The following is a 21,939-nucleotide window of genomic DNA, read 5'->3' as shown; positions in this document are numbered from 1 at the left end:
TTCCCACAATTCAATTTTTAATGAAAAAAAAAAAAAAATCAATCAGTCAGAAATTTTGGAAATACTCTTTTCCAGTGAACATTCATCGTATTGGGGAACTATATGCTTACGTATTTTAGCTTTAAAAAAAATAAAATTGAAGAAATAGTATTGAGACCTAAGGCATGTAGGTTAAAGAAAATGGAAAAATGGATTTACCCTAGGCAATGGGGAGCGTAATTCTGCGGTATGAAGATCACTGGCAAGAGGGATGGTGAGACGATTTGGCAAGACAAGGAACCCAGAAATGATGTCCATAATCATGGTGTCTGATATTGCACTAAAGATATGAAAACGTAATGTTAGGATGATGTCAGAAAAAGACAAGGGCACAGATCACACAGCTTATGGATTGAAAAAACATTGTAGACTTTAGAAGCCATTACACCACTCCAGGAGCCAATATGAATTTATAAGTTGCACAAAAATAAGAACTTGAATAGACATCAATAAAAATATTTGTCCTACCCTGGTCTCAGAACTAAAGATATGCATGGATCCAGTAGATTACAGTATAATGGATCCGCAGCAGTTCCACCCAAAATATCTCATTTAATAAAGAAATACAAGTAAAAAGCAGAAGAACATGAAATTGGAGATGGCAATAATTTAGAGGTAAACCGATAACCACTTACTTTAAGCCAGGGATGTCCAGTAAATTTGTAAGCCCCGTCCAGTTTAAGTCTAACATCTATCAACAGATAAAAAACCAAAAATGTTTTGCCAAGAGATATAGATAGATAGATAGATATATCCAGAGAAAAATGCAGTAGGGTGGCACTGTACAAAGGATTTTAAATCCCAGAAGGGTGCTCAGCTCACCAGGTTGCCCTCCAAGCCTGGATCGTAACAAAATACAGCAAAGAGAGCGGCACTCCAGCCATCAGCCGTTGAAAAAGCTCCAGTGTGAGGAGCGGAAACGTTGCACTGAGGGTAATAAAGTACCCCTCTATTTTAACTTGAACTACGGAGTGCTGCCTGTTTCTTTGGTGTATATAAAAGGGACATGGGTCTGTTCCCGAAGGCCTGCACCCACAAGCTGCCTGTGCTGCTGGATTTTTATATATCTATATAGATATATATTTTATACCACATTATCTTATATAACATAATAAACATCTGGACTATTCTATAATAAACATCTGTGTCTACACAGCTTAGCCATAACATAAAAAAGACCTGCCTAATGTTTGGTAGACCCCCCATGTGCCACCAAAACAGTTTTGACCCGTCGAGGCATGGACTACACAAGATCTCTCAAGGTGTTCTGTGTGGTCTGCTGGTTCCTTCCACATTCCACAGATGATCAATCGAATGGAGATCTTGGTAATTTGGAGGCCAAGTCAACCCCTTAAACTCTTTGTCATCTTCCTCAAACCAATCCTAAACGTTTTTGGTTTTTTCATTGTGGCAGGCCAAATTATCCTGCTAAAAGGGAATACCCTTGCCCTGAAGGGGTGCACTTGGTCTGCATGGGCAGGCACTTTGACTGGTCTGCAGCTACGCAGTCCCAAACACAGCAAGCAGCAAAGCACTGTTTTTACGCCCTTCTATCATAGCCAGCAGTAACTTTCAGCAATTTATTCTACAGTAGTCCTTCTGTGGAACACATGGGCTAGCCTTCGCTCCTCACAAACATCGATGAGCCTTGGGTGCCCATGACCATGTCGCCGATTCACTAGTTGTCCTTCCTTTGACATCTTTTGATAGGTACTAACCAATGCATGCTGTGAACACCCCACAAAACCTGCCGTTTTGGAGATGCCCTGACCCAGTCAACTAGCCATCACAATTTGGCCCTCGTGAAAAGTCATTCAGATCCTCACACTTGCCCATTTTTCATGCTTCCAACACATCAACTTCAAGAACTGACTGTTTCAATTGCTGCCTTACATTTCCCACCCTCTTTTGACAGGTGCCATTGTACGGAGATAACCAATGTTATTTACGCCTTGTAGAACTACATTTCCAACTGCAGTAACTGTTGCAGGAGAAATGTATGAACAGATGTTGGTTCTCCCGGCAAGAAATGCTGATCGACCGCTGATCACGAGGGTTAGAAGCCAAACCTGGGCAGCTTCTATTTAAAGAGATAAGCCCTTTAACGTGAACTATGACAAATTTTCTATAACAAATATCTTTATAAGTTAAGGTAAAAGAATTGTTTTGGGATCCTGAATTGTCATAACAATGCACAATATATCTTCAGATCAATTAAATTGCATTATGTATAGATTCCTAAAGAGGTTGTAGAAGTCTTCTTTAAATGTTAACCTACCGGTCGCCGAATGAAGAATATGGTTATAGCTCCGATGATCGGAACATCACCTATCAGTGGCTCCAAGATTACACGCATCATCCCATGCAGCTGATAAAAATAAAATAAAAAAAAGTCATAAACAGGTCACACAGTTATGGAAAATCTAAAGGTCTTTTTACACAGGCAGATTCCCGGCCCGTAATGAGCGCTGATCGACAATATAGCAAGTTGATTGGCACTTGTTTAACTCCATGTACATGGAGCACTTATTGGCACTGTAATGTGACCGAATGATCGTTAATGCAATCAATCCGGGCACACACATGCGTATATTTCTTTATTGCGGGCAGCACAAGCCTGTTTACACGGGATGAGGTGCTGCCGTCAGATGATGCCTGCATAAAAGATTAAATAGGCCGACAAACGAGCATTTGCTCATTTGACGACTGATCGCCGGGCATGTTTACAACTGGAAATTCTCAGTAACGAACGTTTGAAAGTTCTACCGTTCACGGGCCCATCTAAAAAGGGTCTTGACATTCAATTTACAATTCATGAAACGTATGCTCTGGTTCCATTGACTTTACTTACCTGCACACCGTTAACTCCAGCTTTACAGAAATATTTCTTCACCTCAACATCTATTTCCATGTCTCCAACGTAACTGTAGAGAGTAGAGTCAGGTCAGTATGGCAATGAGAGACAAGCAATAATGAGGAGTCGGGCACGAGGTACAAAGAGTTTGGTTGTTTGGCAGCTAATCCCTAAAGCACAGGACATCCTCAATATCTGTAAACATTCCGATGGTAATGTTGCAAGTAATCGACGGTAAACTAAGCCATGCTGTCTGCTAAGCAACGGGCCAAGAATGTGCAGGAAGTTGCCAGGGTCAGACTGGCATGACAGGCCAACTAGAGGAAATTATTCTGAGGAGCCACTTATAACATTATTATGCGGTTCTCATTGTGCACACAGGTCAGATCATCAATAAATTCTAATAAAAGGTATTTGTGAATCAGCCTTCTGCTTGGGGCTGGGCAATTAATCGACAAAATCAAAATTCAGCGCAATTAATCAACATCATCTTACGAATTTTGATTCGATCAATTATTCTTTCCCGGTTGAAACTGTATCTGGATCTTAAAGATGCAGATGCAGTTGAAACCAATGGTAGAGCAGGGAACTGTAAGGTCCCTAATCTACCATTCACTGTTTCGCTGGACGCGAGGCAGTAACATCATCGCGCCTGTCTGCGCCGTGCCGCACAGACCAGAGGAGCAGAGGGATCTCCTCCACTCGTTATTGAAACGGGGTTAGGGGAGTATTCATTTTATTATTTTTATCAGGCACTATTGGGCGCAGCTGTGGGGGCATTCTACACCGTGTTGGGGCAGCTATAGGGGCATTATACTGTGTGAGGGCAGCTATATGGGCATTATACTGTGTGAAAGTCAGTTGTAGCGGCATTATACCATGTAGAGGCAGCTTTGGGGGCATTATACGGTGTGGAGGCAGTTATACAGGCATTATACTGTGTCAGGGGGTATATTATATAAAGTAGTATGCATCAGACTCAGGGGATAAATATGAATTCAATAGCGTAGCATGCAAAAAGGGTCTAAATAATCGTTCAACAATCGTAATCGAGGTTACATGTTCAATTAATAGTGATTTTGATTTAGGTCATAACCGCGCAGCCCTACTTCTGCTGGACCATTTGGCCCAGTCCGACCCTGGGTGTGTAGAAGTCTTCCAAGCGACTGCACAGTTTACGCAACCTCCCATGTGACACAGTTGAACACGACGGTGTTGTCTTCACTTCTATGGATGGTAACATTGTGGGAAAACACAAAAGAAAATTCATTTTTAAGGTGAAATTTTCCTTCAAACGACTTACCTCAGATTCAAGTCCAAAATAATTTGTTTCTTGTCCATTTCTGTATGAGCTTTAACACCAATCACCTTTGGGGCCTGACCAGCACAGACAAAAATCAGTATTCCATATATTAATTGTGACCTTCCTTCATTTAATGTTAGAAAAGCAGAATATTTACCGACGTTCAGTGTCATTGGGATATTCTCACTAAACATCAAATCTAATAAATTGAATATACTTCAAATCTGTGTGTGTTCATATGGCCGCTAATGTAATCTAAGCTAAAGTTTATTCAATGACCTACTCATTCTAATGCATGGCTTTCCATTTAGGGAAAGCTGGTTTTAACACCCATACCTAGAAGGAGGATATAATAGATTGGGTATCTTTATCGAAGCTGATAAAGAACTACGTACATATGGTAGATGGTGCTACTTCTGGTGCAGTAAACTACCACATTTACATGAAAATAATTTATTTTTAGATGCATCCCTTTGTAGACCATGTCTACGGTTAAAGATGCTGTATGGGGTAAGGATGGGCAGACTCAAATTATATAACACGAATGAGTGACTGTCTGGTCCTGCTTCACTCACTAGATTCTGCTGATGTCTAGCATTAGGCATTAGAAAAGAATATTGGGGATGGCGGGTGTCAGAGCGTGCGGTTTCCTAGAGCACATTTAAAGGGGTTGTCCAGTTTCAGCAAATAATGTTGTTTTTTTGTATAATTAAACGTTATACAATTTCCCAATATACTTTCTGGATTAAATCCTCATAGTTTTAAAGATCTCGGTTTGCGGTTATTCAGTAGACATAACCATTGTTTATTTCCAGTGGACACAATTCGGTCCATGGTCATGTGATGAACACACAGGTGATGGGATCGTTAGAAGACACAGCTCTGATACACACACAGTAACGAGCTGTGCACCTGTGTGTCCATCACATGACCATGGACAGAATTGTATCCACTGGAATTATAAACAATGACTGTTCCTACTGAATAACAACAAGCAAAGATCTCTTAAAACCTTGATGAATACAGAGAGTATATTGGAAAATATAACTTAATTATACAAAAAACTATTTGTTTAAACAGGAAAACCCCTTTTAATAGATTTTGTCATGGAGAATGTGTACAACAGACCACAACCAGCCCAGAGTTTAGTTGCAATAGAAATGTTTATGATGACCTGCACGATATTCTTAGGGTATGTGCGCACACACACTAATTACGTCCGTAATTGACGGACGTATTTCGGCCGCAAGTACCGGACCGAACACAGTGCAGGGAGCCGGGCTCCTAGCATCATACTTATGTACGATGCTAGGAGTCCCTGCCTCTCCGTGGAACTGCTGTCCCGTACTGAAAACATGATTACAGTACGGGACAGTTGTCCTGCAGAGAGGCAGGGACTCCTAGCATCGTACATAGGTATGATGCTAGGAGCCCGGCTCCCTGCACTGTGTTCGGTCCGGTACTTGCGGCCGAAATACGTCCGTCAATTACGGACGTAATTAGTGTGTGTGCACATACCCTTAGATGTCGGACATCACTCAAATGAATGACAGGTTTTACATCGCGCCAGAGCTTGTCCAGCAGCATTACTGAATACTCTGCCATTACGGATTTTACTAACTTAGAATACAAAACATTGTCATTTATTTCACACCATTCATGCAAAAATCTGAGCCCTGCCAATATCCAAATCCTAGCAAATATAGAAATGCAGATATGATGAAGCATGTACCGAAAATACAAATAGAATTCATCAAATAGTTTACCTTATCGCCAACACTGATCTTTGTGAAGTGGAAAGTGGAGAGGTGAGTGTTGCACGAACGGACTAAAGGCGCTATAGTATCGATGAGCAGCTTCTCTAGGTACTGCCCAATAAAAGGCCACATCTGTGCCAGAATCTGAAACACAAGAATTCACACGTGAAAACCCTACAAACCGCTTTACAGGATCAAGTGCCTTTCATTTATAGGACCAACATATTCCACAGCACATTCAGGCTTGTTCCGCAATCTACAGACTCAGGTGTTAAAACATATAAGAACAATCCAATGGAAGCCAAGCGACCTTACAAGATGCCTGCAGACATGAAGGCTATGAAGAAGCCCATGAAACAGGAGGACATGCCAACCTTGAATACCTGCGCCAGTGATATTAAACAGTATTGCAAAACACGATTCAATAAAATCTAATGTGTGTATTATTTTAACAATTTAAAAAAAAAAAAAAATCATAAAAATCCCTCTATCTTATATCCCTCCCTCCATCCATCCCTCTCTCCATCCGTATTTCCATTCAGAGAAGCCATGCTTTAAAAAACAAGTTTATAATCCTACATCATTCTGTTGCATCTACTGGTTATATGTGTCCTAAGCAGAACAATTCAGCATTTTGATATATAGCAATTTACTAAAATAATCTTATGATCAGATTAAAGGTCTGTTTACATGTAACAATTATTGCGGCGATTCATTTCCAAGTGATTGTAACAATAACTGCAAATGTTCAAAATACAAATGTCATTATTGTTAGTCATGTAATTGGTGTCCTATTGAATCGCATTGAAGTGGCGATCATTTGACAGCACTTTATAAAACTTGTGACATGTAAACGGCTTAGACTATGAGCGTTACCATGCAATGCAGTCCTGTGGATTACAGGCTGCCAGAAATGTAACATTCTCCATAGCTTTGCATATTATCGGAGAACTTCAGCTGTGATTGTGTAATTATATTACAATTTTATGTAATGTCCCAGTATATTATTTAATATTGCGCCTAAGGTAGAGTTTAAAGAGGCTCTGTCACCAGATTATAAGTGCCCTGTCTCCTATATAATCTGATCGGCGCTGTAATGTAGATAACAGCAGTGGTTTTTATTTAGAAAAACTATCATTTTTTAGCAAGTTATGAGCTAGTTTAGATTTATGCTAATTCGTTTCTTAATAGACAACTGGGCGTGTTTTTACTTTTTACCAACTGGGCGTTGTACAGAGGAGTGTATGAGGCTGACCAATCAGTGATCAATCAGTGTCCTACACTTCTCATTGTTCCAGCCCAGCTTCTTTCACTGCACAATCACACTGTAACAATGGGCTGGGACAATGAGAAGTGTATGACGCTGATTGGTCAGCGTCATACACTCCTCTGTACAACACCCAGTTGGTAAAAAGTGAAAACACGCCCAGTTGTCTATTAAGAAACTAATTAGCATAAATCTAAAATTGCTCAAAAATGATTGTTCTTCAAAATAAAAACCACTGCTGTTATCTACATTACAGCGCCGATCAGATTATATAGGAGACAGGGCATTTATAATCTGGTGACAGAGCCTCTTTAACAAATTATTGGCGCTTTCCCCATACACTTCTACTGCCCGGATTGTGCCAATTCTATACCTGGGAGAATTATAGCAAAATGTAACGCGGTCATTCATATATAAATGTTTAACTTACCTTGTTCAGCCATTCTACTTTCTCTACGTCAGGAAAGGTGACCTGCAGGAATATAACCAAATGGATAAGGCTTCATTCAGAACTAGTTGTCCAGAGCAACATGCATAGATACATCTTCAATAGCATGGCGCTCCCAAATTCTATATGCTAATGGAAGGATTTTACAATTTCTGTATAAAATTCAGATTATTACTCTATATACCTATTTTGGGATATATTTAAAATATAGTCAGGGTATATAGGGCAAGAAAATTTAAAATGTTGTACACAACCAGATCCCGGAGAATATTTTAAAACATCAGTACCGATTTGTGCACGCCTTATAGAATAGTCTTGGTCAAATCCTGCTGTATAGACCTTAGTACCCACTGTTTGTCTGCAAAATGTGCCGTTTGCCTACTGAGAATTATATGCACTTTTTTTTTTTTTTGCTTCCCACACCCTTTCAATGTTGTGTTCTAATATAATAACCTCCCCAAATATAAATTGCATATAGTTGTATACAGGCTGGGTGACTGGTCTGAACAAAATTTCTGTTGTTGGGGCAACCAGTTGTATTTTGATACATAGTAAGAAGGACACAAGCACATGTGTTTTATTATTTGGGTAGAAAAGTACTTTAAAAGTTTCTTCAATGGTAACAAAAGAAAAAGTTATTGCGTTGCACTGCTTAACATAAGGGGACAGTTATTGAGCGCCTCCCTCCTCAGGCTGATTGATGCCCTCAACTAATGAGCGCTTCCAGCAGTCTGACCTAGGGGGCACTCCGTTTAAGAAGCCCTGGAAGCATGGCTTGCATTACTCATCACTCCCTGGTCCATTTCTGCTTCGGGCACCACCACACACGGTCCTGTGTGGTGGAAAGCAAAACATCTTGACTCTGGACGGCATTAGGACCCAATGCGCCGGCAGCCAAAGCAGAAGCGGACTGGGGTAACTGGAGGCTTTTTTTTTTGCTCGGGTTTTAGGTCTGAGTTCAAGCAACTGAATATATTTAGGGGTCTGAATTAATTTAGGGGTTTGAATAAATGTAGTGGTCTGGCACAGCCTAATAGGCATAGAGTCATGGCAGGCCTGGGGCCTTTGTTAGGCCCCAGACTGCCATGGCAACTTAACATGATTGTGGGCCATTGAGAGGGAGCCCCTCCCTCAGTCACACAAATGAAAGGCCGTGGTCGTTATTGACCGCAGTGTTTTAGGGGGTTATCTCCGATCCCGGCTATTACATTGGGAGACCGACTGTCCGGCAACTAACACCTCTGGATGGCGTACACGTACGTCATTCTGTGCTGAGGGATTAAGGAACTGGCAAGGAGTATGACCAAAGAAAAAAATTGCCAAAATAATCAAATTGGCTACTAAATAATTTTTTATTACTAAATAATGGAATAGTTGAATAAATGATAAAAATGTAAAAAAAAATATGATGTCTGCTGAACGGTTTATACTTTGGGTATAGATAAATAAGTCATAACATTAAAACCAGCTGCTTAATATTTTGGAGGACCCCCTCGTGACGTCAAAACAGTTCTGAACCCTCGAAGCAAGAAGTCCACAAGATCTCTGAAGGTGTTCTGTGGTATCTGGCACCACAACATTAGCAGCAGATCTATGAAGTCCATTAAGTTGTGAGGTGGGGCCTCCATGGATCGGACTTGTTTTTCCAGCACATCCCACAGATACGGATTGAGATCTGGGGAATTTTAAGGCCATGAAAATACCTTGTACTCCTTATCATGTTCCTCGATACAGTTTTTTTTTTAAACTAAAATTGCTACTAAAATGATTAGCAAAAACATCACAATGACGACATTTGAATACATACGTATTAGATCTGCTAGCAGTGGAGGAACTATATCTATCCCCAACCCCATGCAAATTACCCTACATGCATACTTGGGAGGTAGACATGCGCAAATGGCTCTGTCACCAGATTATAAATTCCCTATATTGTACATGATGTGATCGGCGCTGTAATGTAGATTACAGCAGTTTATTTAGAAAACCGATCATTTTTGACGGAGTTATGAGCTATTTTAGCTTTATGCTAATGAGTTTCTTAATGAACAACTGGGCGTGCTTTACTTTTTGACCAAGTGGGCGTTGTAAAGAGGAGTGTATGACTCTTACCAATCAGTGACCAATCCGCTTCATCCACTTCTCCCCATTCATTTACACTGCTGATGGCGATAGATATATCGATATGTGCAGCCACATAAACACACTATAACATTACTGCAGTGTCCTGACAATGAATATACATTAACTCCAGCCAGGACGTGATGTGTATTCCGAATCCTGACCACTTCTGTAGCGTCTCTGTGAGACTACAGCACAGCACAGAGAGATCTCGCTGTAAATGAGAGTTTACATCGTAATCTCACGAGACTACGCCTGCTATGCTGTAACTCAGAGAAGTGCAGAAATTGTTTTTCTAAATAAGAGACACTGCTGTAATCTACATTACAGCGCCAATCACATCATGTACAATAGAGGGAATTTATAATCTGGCGACAGCGCCACTTTAACCACAACAAAAATGTCCAGCAACAGGTCACCGGTTTAAGCTAGTTGGAAAGTCCTACTCAAATGGTGTCTGGTTTCCACCAGACGGTCACACATGTTTAGCTTCCGGAAGCCTCGCCAATGAGCTCTCGGAAGTGCGGATAGAGGTTCTTATACAATGTATTTGTTTACATTTTTTGGCAGCCAAATTGGCTATAGTTAGGAGCTTGAAAACCCTTTCAGTTCCCCTAGATATAGTTAAATATAAATTAGGATGGATAATGGACTCTTAAACTAAGTTCCACAATGTATGGAAACCTTGGGTGTCCTATCTTGAAGGCCATCTCAATGGATAGTTTTAATCTTATGCATATGGTTTTAAGTGCATTCCGTTGTCTGTCTCGTCTTTCTCCCTTTTGTGTGTCGAAATGTCCACAACTGGATACGTGACTGGAGATTGGTTCTTTGACCTTGTTCAAACAACTATCGCCATAGTTCTTTTTTCTGTTGTATTTTCCACTATGTTGTATTCCATAATGTCAAATTGCATTCATATTATCCCCCGACAAGATGTATGTACTCAATTCTTAGAACTATTACCAGATTCTGGTTTGTTTCTGTTGTAAACATTGAAAAAACATTTATTAAAGCCTGTGAAAGTAAAATGATTAGCAAGTAAGGGCTCATTCAGACGAGCGTAAAACTCATCCGTGTGCCGCGCATGGAAATCACGCACATCACACGGACCCATTGATTTCAATGGGGCTATTCACACATCTGTCTGCTGCGTGAAACTCACTGCATGTCCTCTATTGGTGCGTTTTCATGCACCTACGCGCCCATTGAAGTCAATGGGTGTGTGAAAACCACAAACTGCACACGGATGCACAACCGTGTGCGGCGCGTGATTTGCACATCAATTCCATTTAAAACAAAAGTGCTTTGCGAGTACGTGAAAAACACATGCTACTTGCAAAACACAGATGCAATAACGCAACGCACACGGACCAGATTTACGCGCGTAAATCTGTCACACTCGTGGGAATGTAGCCTAAGGGAGGTACTAAATGGATTCTACAGGGTAGGCTGAAATTTGTCTATCCTGCCTATGACACGAAAATACCTGATCCTTGATGCAAAGTAGTCTTAACCGACTAATGGCCATATATTCACCTAAAATGTATATGATGACTGGGTTTTGGTAGCACAACACTAAATCTGAAGCCAGATTGTGATTTCCGTTTGTTTGTTTCTAAGACATGACTATCTCGTGCCTACGATACCATCAGTGTTTGTGAGGAAACAGAGGTTACGTGTGTTAAAGCAGAAAGGGAGGGCGCTGGAACTGCGAAATGTAATGTGGAATAGATTGGACTCAAAAGATAAAAGGCAAGAATTGAAAAGTAAAAGGCTATAGCTGCAGAAAGGTCTTTTAGAAATACATGTCTACATATTATATCCCTGGTGAAAGATAATCTTAAATTGTATTTAGTATTTCTGTATCTCATCAGAGAGGCTGACCTCATGTCCGGCTAAAATGCTTAGCCAAGGCCAAACCTTAACGCAGTATTCCCCAGGGACCACTGCAAAAATGTATAGAATTCCATTCACTTCTAAGACATCGCTCAGCGGAAAATAGAGCCGTAAATTAAACTGGCTCTCCGGCTGTGGTATTAACTAATCTATGTTAAAGCTCCGTTCCGTCAGAGCCATCAGGTGGAATGGAGCCCTGACTGACACAAACCATAGGTTTCCGCTTCCATCACCATTGATTTCAATGGTGACGGATCCGTTGAAAATGGTTTACGTTTGTCTCTGTTGTTCAAGGGTTCTGTCATTTTAACGGAATGAATACCGTAGTCGACTACGGTATTCATTCCGTCAAAACGACTGAAAACCATTGGCACGAGATCCGTCACATTTCAATGGCGATGGAAACAGGAAACCTATGGTTTCCGTTTGTGTCCGTCAGGGCTCCGTTCCGACAGAAAGCTCAGACGGAACGGAGTCCAGACGCAGATGTGAACGAAGCCTCGACCTTTGGTAATTTATGTACTACTTTTTTCAGGGTTGGTTGCAGTTTTGCATTGCTTTATTATTGAGCACATACGGTCAGGAACTGCCGCTTTCGATTTCAGAAAATCCATATTTAAATACACTAATATTCATGAAGTATTTATTAGTCAGAGAAAAGAGTGGCTACAAAGAGTGTCTCTCGCTCTGTAGGACCAGGCGTGTCTGTGCATTAGAGACAGTCCATTGATTTTAATGGGAACCGTGTAATGCTTCATTGCACTGAAGGGGATCAACAGCAGAACCACACCCTGTGATCGGCTTATCCTCAAGAACCCTTCCAAGAAAAAGGTATTCTCCAAAACAGACGACCCCTTTGAGGCTGGGTTCATACGAGCATGTTATGTCCGTAATGGACGGAACGTATTTCGGCCGCAAGTCCCGGACCGAACACAGTGCAGGGAGCCGGGCTCCTAGCATCATAGCTATGTACGATGCTAGGAGTCCCTGCCTCTCCGTGGAACTACTGTCCCGTACTGAAAGCATGATTACAGTACGGGACAGTTGTCCTGCAGAGAGGCAGGGACTCCTAGCGTCGTACATAACTATGATGCTAGGAGCCCGGCTCCCTGCACTGTGTTTGGTCCGGGACTTGTGGCCGAAATACGTTCCGTCCATTACGGACGTAACATGCTCGCGTGAACCCAGCCTAAGCGAACCACAAATGGTCTAATTTTTGTAGCGGATTCAAACGAATATAGTTATTTTTCAGTGATTTGTTTGTAAAAGGAGTATAGGAACTTGCAATACGATGGGGACCCTTGACGCGGGTTGCGAGCTTGCGTATCTTGGCCAAAATATTTACCAGTACCTCATGTTTATCATTGATATTTATCATGTGGACATCTTTTCAGGATGCAGCCAGGTCTAGTGCTGGGGGAGAATGGTATGTCAATATGTTGGAAGGTGCTGGGCAGCCCGCCTTGTCTAATATTATGGGCGTGACGAATAGGCTGTAAGCCGCATGTGACGGACACTCTTATAAAAGCGACATTTGTGTGCAATGATAATACTAAGCAGCCACCCCCCTGATGAATAGTAGGCGTGAGTGGGTGTTTTATCAGTATATTGCACCTGTGTAATCTCCCTCTATGTAACATTGTGGTTTGTATGCGTCCTGCCGGGAGGTGTTAAACCTGCCTTTGTGAGTAAAGGGGGTTTTACACTGGGCGATTATCGGGCACACGAGTGTTCATATAACAATCATTGCCGATAATTGCCCAGTGTAAACAGGGCAGCGATCGGCAGATGAACGAGCAAACACTCGATCTGCTGGTCGTATCATTTTAAAAACGTAAAATATTATCGTTGTCGGTAGCACATTTCTCTGTGTAAAGAGGGAGACGCGCTGCCGACATGATAATAACGTATGGGGACGAGCGATCGGAGCAACGACGGCTTGTCCCCATCCATAGCTCCGTGGGACAGGAGAAAACAAGCGCCGATCAACGATGTCTTGTTGATCGGCGCTCGCAGCACCGGCCGCTTATCGGCTGGTGTAAAAGGGCCTTAAGTATGGCCTATTCAGTGATCTTAAACTAATATAGCTCTTTTTCAGTGATTTGGATTTAACAATTGGGATGAGAATCATGCCATGTAAAGGGCTTCGAACAGTCACTTCTGTCACTCAAAATCACTCATTACCTACACAAAGATATATTTCACGCATTTGCACTGGATTATTCTCAGACAACAGTAAACAAAAATTACGTAAGGCTCTGTGGGGTCTCCGTGAGGCTCCTTAATTTTTTCTAGGGGAGAGTAGCTCCATAACGGGGCATGCCACAGTATAGGTCCATAGATTTCTATGAGCACCAGATTCTGGATTTGTATCACATGAACACAGCCATGTACATGGAGTCTTAAGGGGGTTTTACACTGAGCGATTATCAGGCAGACAAGCGTTCATAAAACGCTCGTTTCCGATAATTGCTCTGTGTAAACTGGGCAGCGATCAGCAGATAAACGAGCAAATGCTCAATCATCTGCTGATCGTATGGTTTTAAAAAAGTGAAATATTATCGTTGTCGGCAGCAAACAGGGGGAACGCGCTGCCGACATGATGATAATGTATGGGGGGGACGAGCGATCGGAGTAACCACCGCTCGTCCCCATCCATAAGTCCGTGTGACAGGAGCAAACGAGCGACGATCAACGATGTCTTGTTGATCGCCGCTCGTTGCACTGGCCGATGTAATAGAGCCTTTGCACTGCAACTCAAACAGCCTGTTCAGTTAAGCTGTGTGTATACCGCGATCTCATCCCATCCAGTAAACATATACTTCAAAAATTACATTTTTGGTTTTTTTAACAAGGTAACCTATGGGTGACGGATGCCATGGTTTCTGAATGTACTTGCCAAGAGCTGGATTCTTGATGTATAAGAAATACCAGGTGCATTGGGATTTCCCTGTATCCATTTGAAAATGTACTGGCATAGCCATGACCTAGTGCTTACAAAGCCTGACACATTACAAATGTGAAAAAAAAAAATTACAGTTTTGGTTAATTTTTTTACAGATCCCCCCCACAACGTGTACAATCTGGCTGGTGTGGAATTCCACATATGATCTCCCATATCAGATAAATGCTTAGAATTGACATGTTTTACTGGAACACATCTTTATGGTGGTAATAAGATTACAGCAAAATATTAAAACATATGCACTTTGTCCATTTTCTGTTTTAGTGATGTCAATGTACAAAAACAAATTGGCTGTGTGAACAAGGCCTTACAGCAATTTGCCAACAGTAAATTTTGGAAACAGAAGTTAGCGCCTGGCTCATTTTCCACTCTCACGGACCAGCGCTTATGTTATCGTCTGACATATCTCAATGATGTGTAAGAGGATACATTTACAGTACAAAACCCCTTTAAAAAGCAGTTGCAAGGAAAATAAAAATGAGAACATTTCCTGATAGTTTGACAGGTGACAATACAAATGGCAACTTCCGGCAAGACTTATGTGCCACTTTGTGGTTTAGGGCAACTATGGAAACTGAACTACAACAGTCAGATAGAAACTAGGGGGACGCACCGCATCCTCTTCAGATGAAGCATTTTATCTGTGCTTCTCAAAAGACATTCAGCACCGGGGTGGGGGGGGGGGGGGTGAGACATTTTTTGAGTGAGCAACAAATATATAATTTTGTTTCATTTTCTGCAGAAACCAGGAATGAAAGAACAAAATAGAAAAATAGATTCCAAAATTATATTGTATTACGTTTTATTTTCTTCAACAGAAGAAATAAAGCACTAAATTGTTATGTTTTCTTCGGTCAGAATTAACGATTTTTGTTATTATTCGGGCCACCCCAGCCCCACCATGTATGTCATTTGAAAAATCATCTTGCTGAAAGAGGGGGGGGGGGGGGGGAGGTACTTTCTAGGGCAGCCGGGAGAGCAGGAGGAACAGAAACTCTCTGAAGGGGTTATCCAGGAAGGGAACAATTTGTAGTTGAGGCTGTAAATTAATCAAAACCAAAAAAAGCAATACTTGCCTATCCTTGCCCCCCGGTGACCCAGCGCTGAGGCTCCGGCGGCACTCCCGGTGGTTGTTTACATGCATGTAACATGTGATTGCTGCAGCCAGAGGACTCAGCAGCCATATGTTGTATTTCTAGAATTATGCCAGAAATACGATTGTCTGTAGCGGTTTCATGCCTAAAAACAACCACTAGGTGTGCCGCCGGAGCCTCAGCACTGGATCGCCGGGGGAGATAGGATAGGCAAGTATAGCATTTTCAGGTTTATTTATTTCATTTACAGTCCCTACGAAAAAAAAATTCTGGATAACCCTTTTAAGCTTAGAAAGGTAATAAAGTAATTGGCAGAGCTGCAAGTATAGGTGCCCATACACATTAGATAAAACTTGGCCAAACCAGATTTCAGCCGGCTCAATCAATGATCTAGTGTGTATGGAGGCCATTCGACTCTTCCCTGACAGCAGATATGTGGAGGGGAAAAAACAAAACGTTGGGCACTTTGGATTTAAACATGCCTGATTCATTGTTCCCAAAGAAGATAAATAAATTATTCCCCTTTAGAAAAAACTAAAACCATGCTTGAACATGTTTTAGGTGGTGAGGGGAGAGTTGGAAGAAATAACTTTTGTCCCATTCTGCAAACCATTATTTAAATGTGTATGGCCACCTTTAAGGCCAGTTTGCACAAAGTAGTCTTTCAGATTTAAAGAGGCTCTGTCACCACATTATAAGTGCCCTATCTTGTACATAATGTGATCGGCGCTGTAATGTAGATTACAGCAGTGTTTTTTATTTAGAAAAACGATCATTTTTGACGGAGTTATGACCTATATTAGCTTTATGCTAATGAGTTTCTTAATGGACAACTGGGCGTGTTTTACTATATGACCAAGTGGGCGTTGTACAGAGGAGTGTATGACGCTGACCAATCAGCGTCATACACTTCCCTCCATTCATTTACACTGCAGATAGCGATATAGTTATATCACTATTTGCAGTCACATAAACACACTATAAAGCTACTCATGTGTCATGATAATGAATATACATTACCTCCAGCCAGGACGTGACGTGTATTCATTCTCCAGACCACTTCTGTAGCGTCTGTGTATGTTACAGCATAGCAGGCGTAATCTCGCGAGATTACCCTGTAAACTGTCATCCACAGCGAGATCTCGCCGTGCTGTGCTGTAAATCACAGAGACGCTACAGAAGTGACAGGATTCTGACTAGACATTACGTCCCGGCTGGAGGTAATGTATATTCATTGTCAGGACACTGCAGTAATGTTATAGTGCGTTTATGTGGCTGCACATAGCGATATAGCTATATCGCTATGTGCAGTGTAAATGAATGGGGAGAAGTGTATGACGCTGATTGGTCAGCGTCATACACTTCTCTCCACAATGCCTTCTTGGCCATACAGTACAACACGCCCAGTTGTCCATTGAGAAATCCATTAGCATAAAGCTAATATAGGCCATAACGTCAAAAATCGTTTCTAAATAAAAAACACTGCTATAATCTACATTACAGCGCCGATCATATTATGTACAAGATAGGCCACTTTAAGGAGGCTCTGTCACCACATTATAACTATTGCAAGCAACTGTTGGCTCTGTTCACATTTGCGTCCTTCTCTCCATTTCTCTGTGTCTGTCATAGGAACATAAATACTAAAATAATGGACGTACCGATCAGTCATATAACGGACACCAACACCGGAGAAAAACGATGAGGGGGGGGGGGAATTCATTAAAACTGTGCCAGTGTTAATAAAAATCAAGCTGCTTCTTAATAAATTTGTCGCATTTTTTCGGTGCAACACTTAATAATATCTACGCCAGCCAGGGTGGTTGAGGAGAGGTTGTACAACCCAAAAGTATGATAATAATAACCCCTCAAAAGGCAAGGTGTTTAAAGGCAACCTTTGAAATATACATTTTTATTAAAAATAATTAAAAATAAATAAATCCGTGTGTTTGGTTAAAATTTCTTATTAAAATCATTTTTACTTTTGGAGATACAGCTGCTTTGTATCCTGTATAGAGAGCAGCTGTATCTAGCCCTGAAACCTGTATCCGCCCTGACACGTAGGATCCACCTGTTATCGATAACATCTAAGTTATGAACGTATATGATCGGTAACAGCAAGAGACCCGCTGACCCTGAACTCGTCAGTGCCACTGACCTGACGGATACATTTCAAATGGTACAAAGCCTTATGTTATTAAGAACATAGCCTTTAAGTTATTACTAACCACTTTTTGGGGTTTGTAGTGGAGGAAGCTTTTACTGGGTCTAGCTTTTATAACACATTACTTGGCAAGCATTAAGTGTGTCACATTATCTCGATCATAAGAAGTGTTGCGTAAAGAGGAAACACATGCAGAATGATACACAGAATAGCTCTTAAAGGGCAGCGGGACGGGTCTAGAGTAACAATGAGCAATACAGAAAGAGTATACCAGCTGCTATTTATCTCTGTAACTTATGTTCACACAGGGCAAATACGCTGCGTAAAAGCACATAGCGTATCCGCCCTGTGTGCCGCAGGGAATTCCGGCGGAAAAACTGCACCAAATTGTGGTGCAGTTTTCTGGCTGGAATGTCCGCTGCAGAAAATTGCCCAGAAAAACTAAATAAAAATGGATACTTACCATGGTGACGGGTCAATCCGACGTCCTGAAGGCCGGGGGTGACGTTTCATCCCATGTGACCGCTGCAGCCTGTGATTGGATACAGCGGTCACATGGGATGAAACGTCACCCCAGGAGGAAGAAACAGACTTTTTCAGGCAGTTTTTTTTTTTTGCGGCGGAATCGCTGTGAATGCAACGCAAAAAACGCAACATCTGCTATTTGTTGAGGGATTATTTGTTGGGGAAATCCCACAACAAATAAGCAGCGATTACGCAAATACAATTAAAATGCGGCAGATTAAAAAAACGTGCCGCATGTCAATTTCCGTAGCATGTGGATGAGATTTATGCGCTCCCATTCACTTAGCGGCTACTGTATTAGGCTGCAGACTTTCCTCAACAAAATCTGTTGCGGAAAATCAGCAGTATTTACGCTGCGTGTGAATTGACCCCAAGTCTTGTAATATGCTACACTGAGAAGTCATGAAAAAAACAAAATGTAAGGGGTTATCCACATATGAAAAAAAACCACGGCGGCTTTCTTCCAAAAACAGTGCCACACCAGTCCATGGGCTGTGTTTGGTATTGCAGCTCATTGAAGTGACAACCTGTGGATAGATGTGGAGCTTTTTATTTGAAGAAAGCAGCCATGTTTTGCTAATCCTGGGCAACCCCTGTAATCCTCCATTTTACCACGTGTGCCTTGGCATACTGGATACAAACCAGTTGATCTGCCCCTTCAGCCAAGTTTTTAAATAAATTATAGACTCAAGGACACCTGTAGGCACGATAAGATATTAACCAGACACGACTACTGGGTGTAATTGAATTTCCCCAGACAGCTCTGCTGTAGTCCAATAATTATCATTTAAAGTGCACCTCCACTTCTCCACTCCCGCCTGAGCTGACGGTTTCTGAAACTTGCACAGTCACAGTCAGTCATCTGTATGAAAAGAAGAACGGTCTAATTGTCTAGGGTGAGTCAAGGACAGGTCCAGTTCTGTAGATTATTTTTTTTAAACATCTGACTGCTGTTCTGGCAGATGGTGAAGCCACACTGCAAGAAGAAGAAACAGCTCCGCAAAACAACAAAGCAAGGCCAGCCACGAGCCCTTAACCCCTTAAGGACAATTTTATGAATTTTTTTTCCTCTTTGCATTCACGCATCAAAAATGTTTTACTTTTTTGTTCTAACTAGCTGCATGAGACAGTTTTTTTTTGTGTGGGACGAGTTGTACTTTATGTAGGTTAAATTTTTTGGTAGTTTCAGTTATATAAAAAATTTATTTTGGCAAAAAATGCAGAAAAAAATTAGTTCTGCTGCGGTTTATTTTTTTCAAATTTTCTTACAGCTTTCACCGATTCATTCATTGCGTAGATGTGAACGTAGCCCAAGATGGTAGGACTGGAACAATACAGGCGAGTATTCTGCTTCCAAGATGGCAGACATGTCCAGGTTGGGGTTTGTTTGATCCTAGTGCTTTACAGGAGTGACTCCTGGTTCCATATCAGCACCAAACGTTGAATAATCTAAGCACTTTTTACCCCTTTTTTCCCTACGGACTACATGCTGTGCAATGAAGAAATGTGTTACTCCCTGGGTCAACAATGTATCTTATTTAAATTACGCAGAACACTACATACTATTGTATTGTTTGCTTAACTTAAAAATCTGCCAATGCAAACCTCTTTGGCAGAGACCAGTTTCTGTTGCGGATGAATGCCATCTCATATGAAGTGTCAAATATTTCTTCTGAGATAAGAATTAGGCAAGCTGTAAGGCCTTATTCGCAGGAGCGTTGAATACGTCCGTTTTAACGGTCGTCACACAGACCCATGTTTTTCAATGGGGCCGTCCACACGGCCGTTCTTTCAACATACCGTGTGAAGGGTCCATTAAAAAAATAGAACCTGTCCCATTATCTGCTCTTATCAGGGATCCCTCCATAGGCTCATGTCCATGGGGATCCATGAAAACGGGACCCGCACTGGGGCACCACGAACGAGAAAAAATACACGTTTTTCACATCCAACGCTGGTGTGAATCTAGCCTAAAGTTACATTCACACGAGCGTGACAGATTTACGCATGTAAAAAGCGTGTGTAAATCTGCTCTTTGTGCGTTGCGTTAGTGCATCTGTGCTTTTTTTTCATGGAATTGATGCGCAAATCACACACAGCACACGGATGTGGGCACGTAGGTACATGAAAACGCACCAATATAGGAAATGCAGCGAGTTTCACGCAACGGACTGTCGCTGTGTGAAAACTCACATGTGTAAACGGACCCATTGAAATCAATTGGTCCGTGTGCTGTGTGTGATTTCCACGCACAGCACAAAGACGGGTTTTACGCTCGTCTGAATGAGCCCTAAGGGCGAGTCTTGTTTTAATGGGAATGATCTCAGCAACGAGAGGATATATGCGATTAGTAATGCTATATACTAGCTCCAAGCAGTAAGTAGAAAATGAATAAAATAATAAAACAACACTAGCTGATGCCATGCTATAACCTGGAAAATACAATAAAAGGTTTTAAATGGACTCCATAAAAATGTTGGAACTGCACGTATAACAATTCCCTAAAGTATTTGTCTATTATGTGCCATGCAGATGGATTTACAGGGTAACGTCATAGAATTAGAACTCCATTGCTAATAGCAGAACAGTCCTGCTAATAAAAGGGAAGGATTACAGATGTATATAAGGGAGCTGTTGTACATGTAAAATCAAACCGAAACTTTGACCCGTTCCTGACCGCCCACTGTCTTGATGGCGGGCGGTGAAGGTCACGAGTCTTGATGTCGTTGTAGAAAAATCTAAGGGTATGTTCACACGCAGTGTTTTCAGGCGTATTTTGGGGCATTTACACCTCGAAAAACGCCTGAAAAGACGGAAGCTGAACGCCTACAAACATCTGCCCATTGAAATCAATGGGAAAACCAGCATTTAGTTCATATGGGGCATCTTTTATGCCTCTGTTTTAAGAAACAGAGCGTAAAAAGACGCTCCGTAAAAAGAAGTAGCATGTCACTTCTTGAGGCGTTTTTTGGAACCGATTTTCCATTGAACACTATGAAAAACGTCTCAAAAAACGCCTCAAAAGAAGCCTGAAAAGAAGCTCCGAATTAAGGGTATGTGAACACGCTAGCTGACATTTAGGCTGGGTTCAGACGACCTATTTTCAGGCGTAAACGAGGCGTATTATGCCTCGTTTTACGCCTGAAAATAGGGCTACAATACGTCGGCAAACATCTGCCCATTCATTTGAATGGGTTTGCCGACGTATTGTGCAGACGACCTGTAATTTACGCGTCGTCGTTTGACAGCGGTCAAACGACGACGCGTAAATTGACTGCCTCGGCAAAGAAGTGCAGGGCACTTCTTTGCCACGTAATTTGAGCGGTTCTTCATTGAACTCAATGAAGCACAGCTCAAGATTTACGAGCGTCACAGGCGCCTCGTAAATTACGAGGAGGAGCATTTACGTGTGAAACGAGGCAACTGTAAACAGTCTGTCTTTTCACACGTAAATGCCTCTCAGCGTGTGAACATACCCTTACGGCTGAAATGACAGACTGTTT

The 21,939-nt window shown here is 41.6% G+C and overlaps 1 protein-coding gene across 1 annotated transcript in view; it reads right to left on the bottom strand.

The window, feature by feature from the left end:
* ESYT1 (extended synaptotagmin 1) overlaps positions 1 to 21,939 on the bottom strand; it is a 94,535-nt gene that overhangs the window by 46,006 nt on the left and 26,590 nt on the right. Inside the window, exons 2-8 of the mRNA XM_075852138.1 lie at positions 7,651 to 7,692; positions 5,963 to 6,097; positions 4,197 to 4,270; positions 2,891 to 2,963; positions 2,318 to 2,407; positions 675 to 730; positions 199 to 319 (exon numbers count right to left, since the gene is read on the bottom strand). Coding sequence (XP_075708253.1) covers positions 199 to 319; positions 675 to 730; positions 2,318 to 2,407; positions 2,891 to 2,963; positions 4,197 to 4,270; positions 5,963 to 6,097; positions 7,651 to 7,692 — 591 coding nt within the window. The remainder of the gene's footprint in view (positions 1 to 198; positions 320 to 674; positions 731 to 2,317; positions 2,408 to 2,890; positions 2,964 to 4,196; positions 4,271 to 5,962; positions 6,098 to 7,650; positions 7,693 to 21,939) is intronic.

The sequence above is a fragment of the Rhinoderma darwinii genome, chromosome 2, assembly GCF_050947455.1.
Source record: "Rhinoderma darwinii isolate aRhiDar2 chromosome 2, aRhiDar2.hap1, whole genome shotgun sequence".
NCBI classification, from domain to species: Eukaryota; Metazoa; Chordata; class Amphibia; order Anura; family Rhinodermatidae; genus Rhinoderma; species Rhinoderma darwinii.
This window is presented reverse-complemented; position numbering and strand designations above follow the sequence as displayed.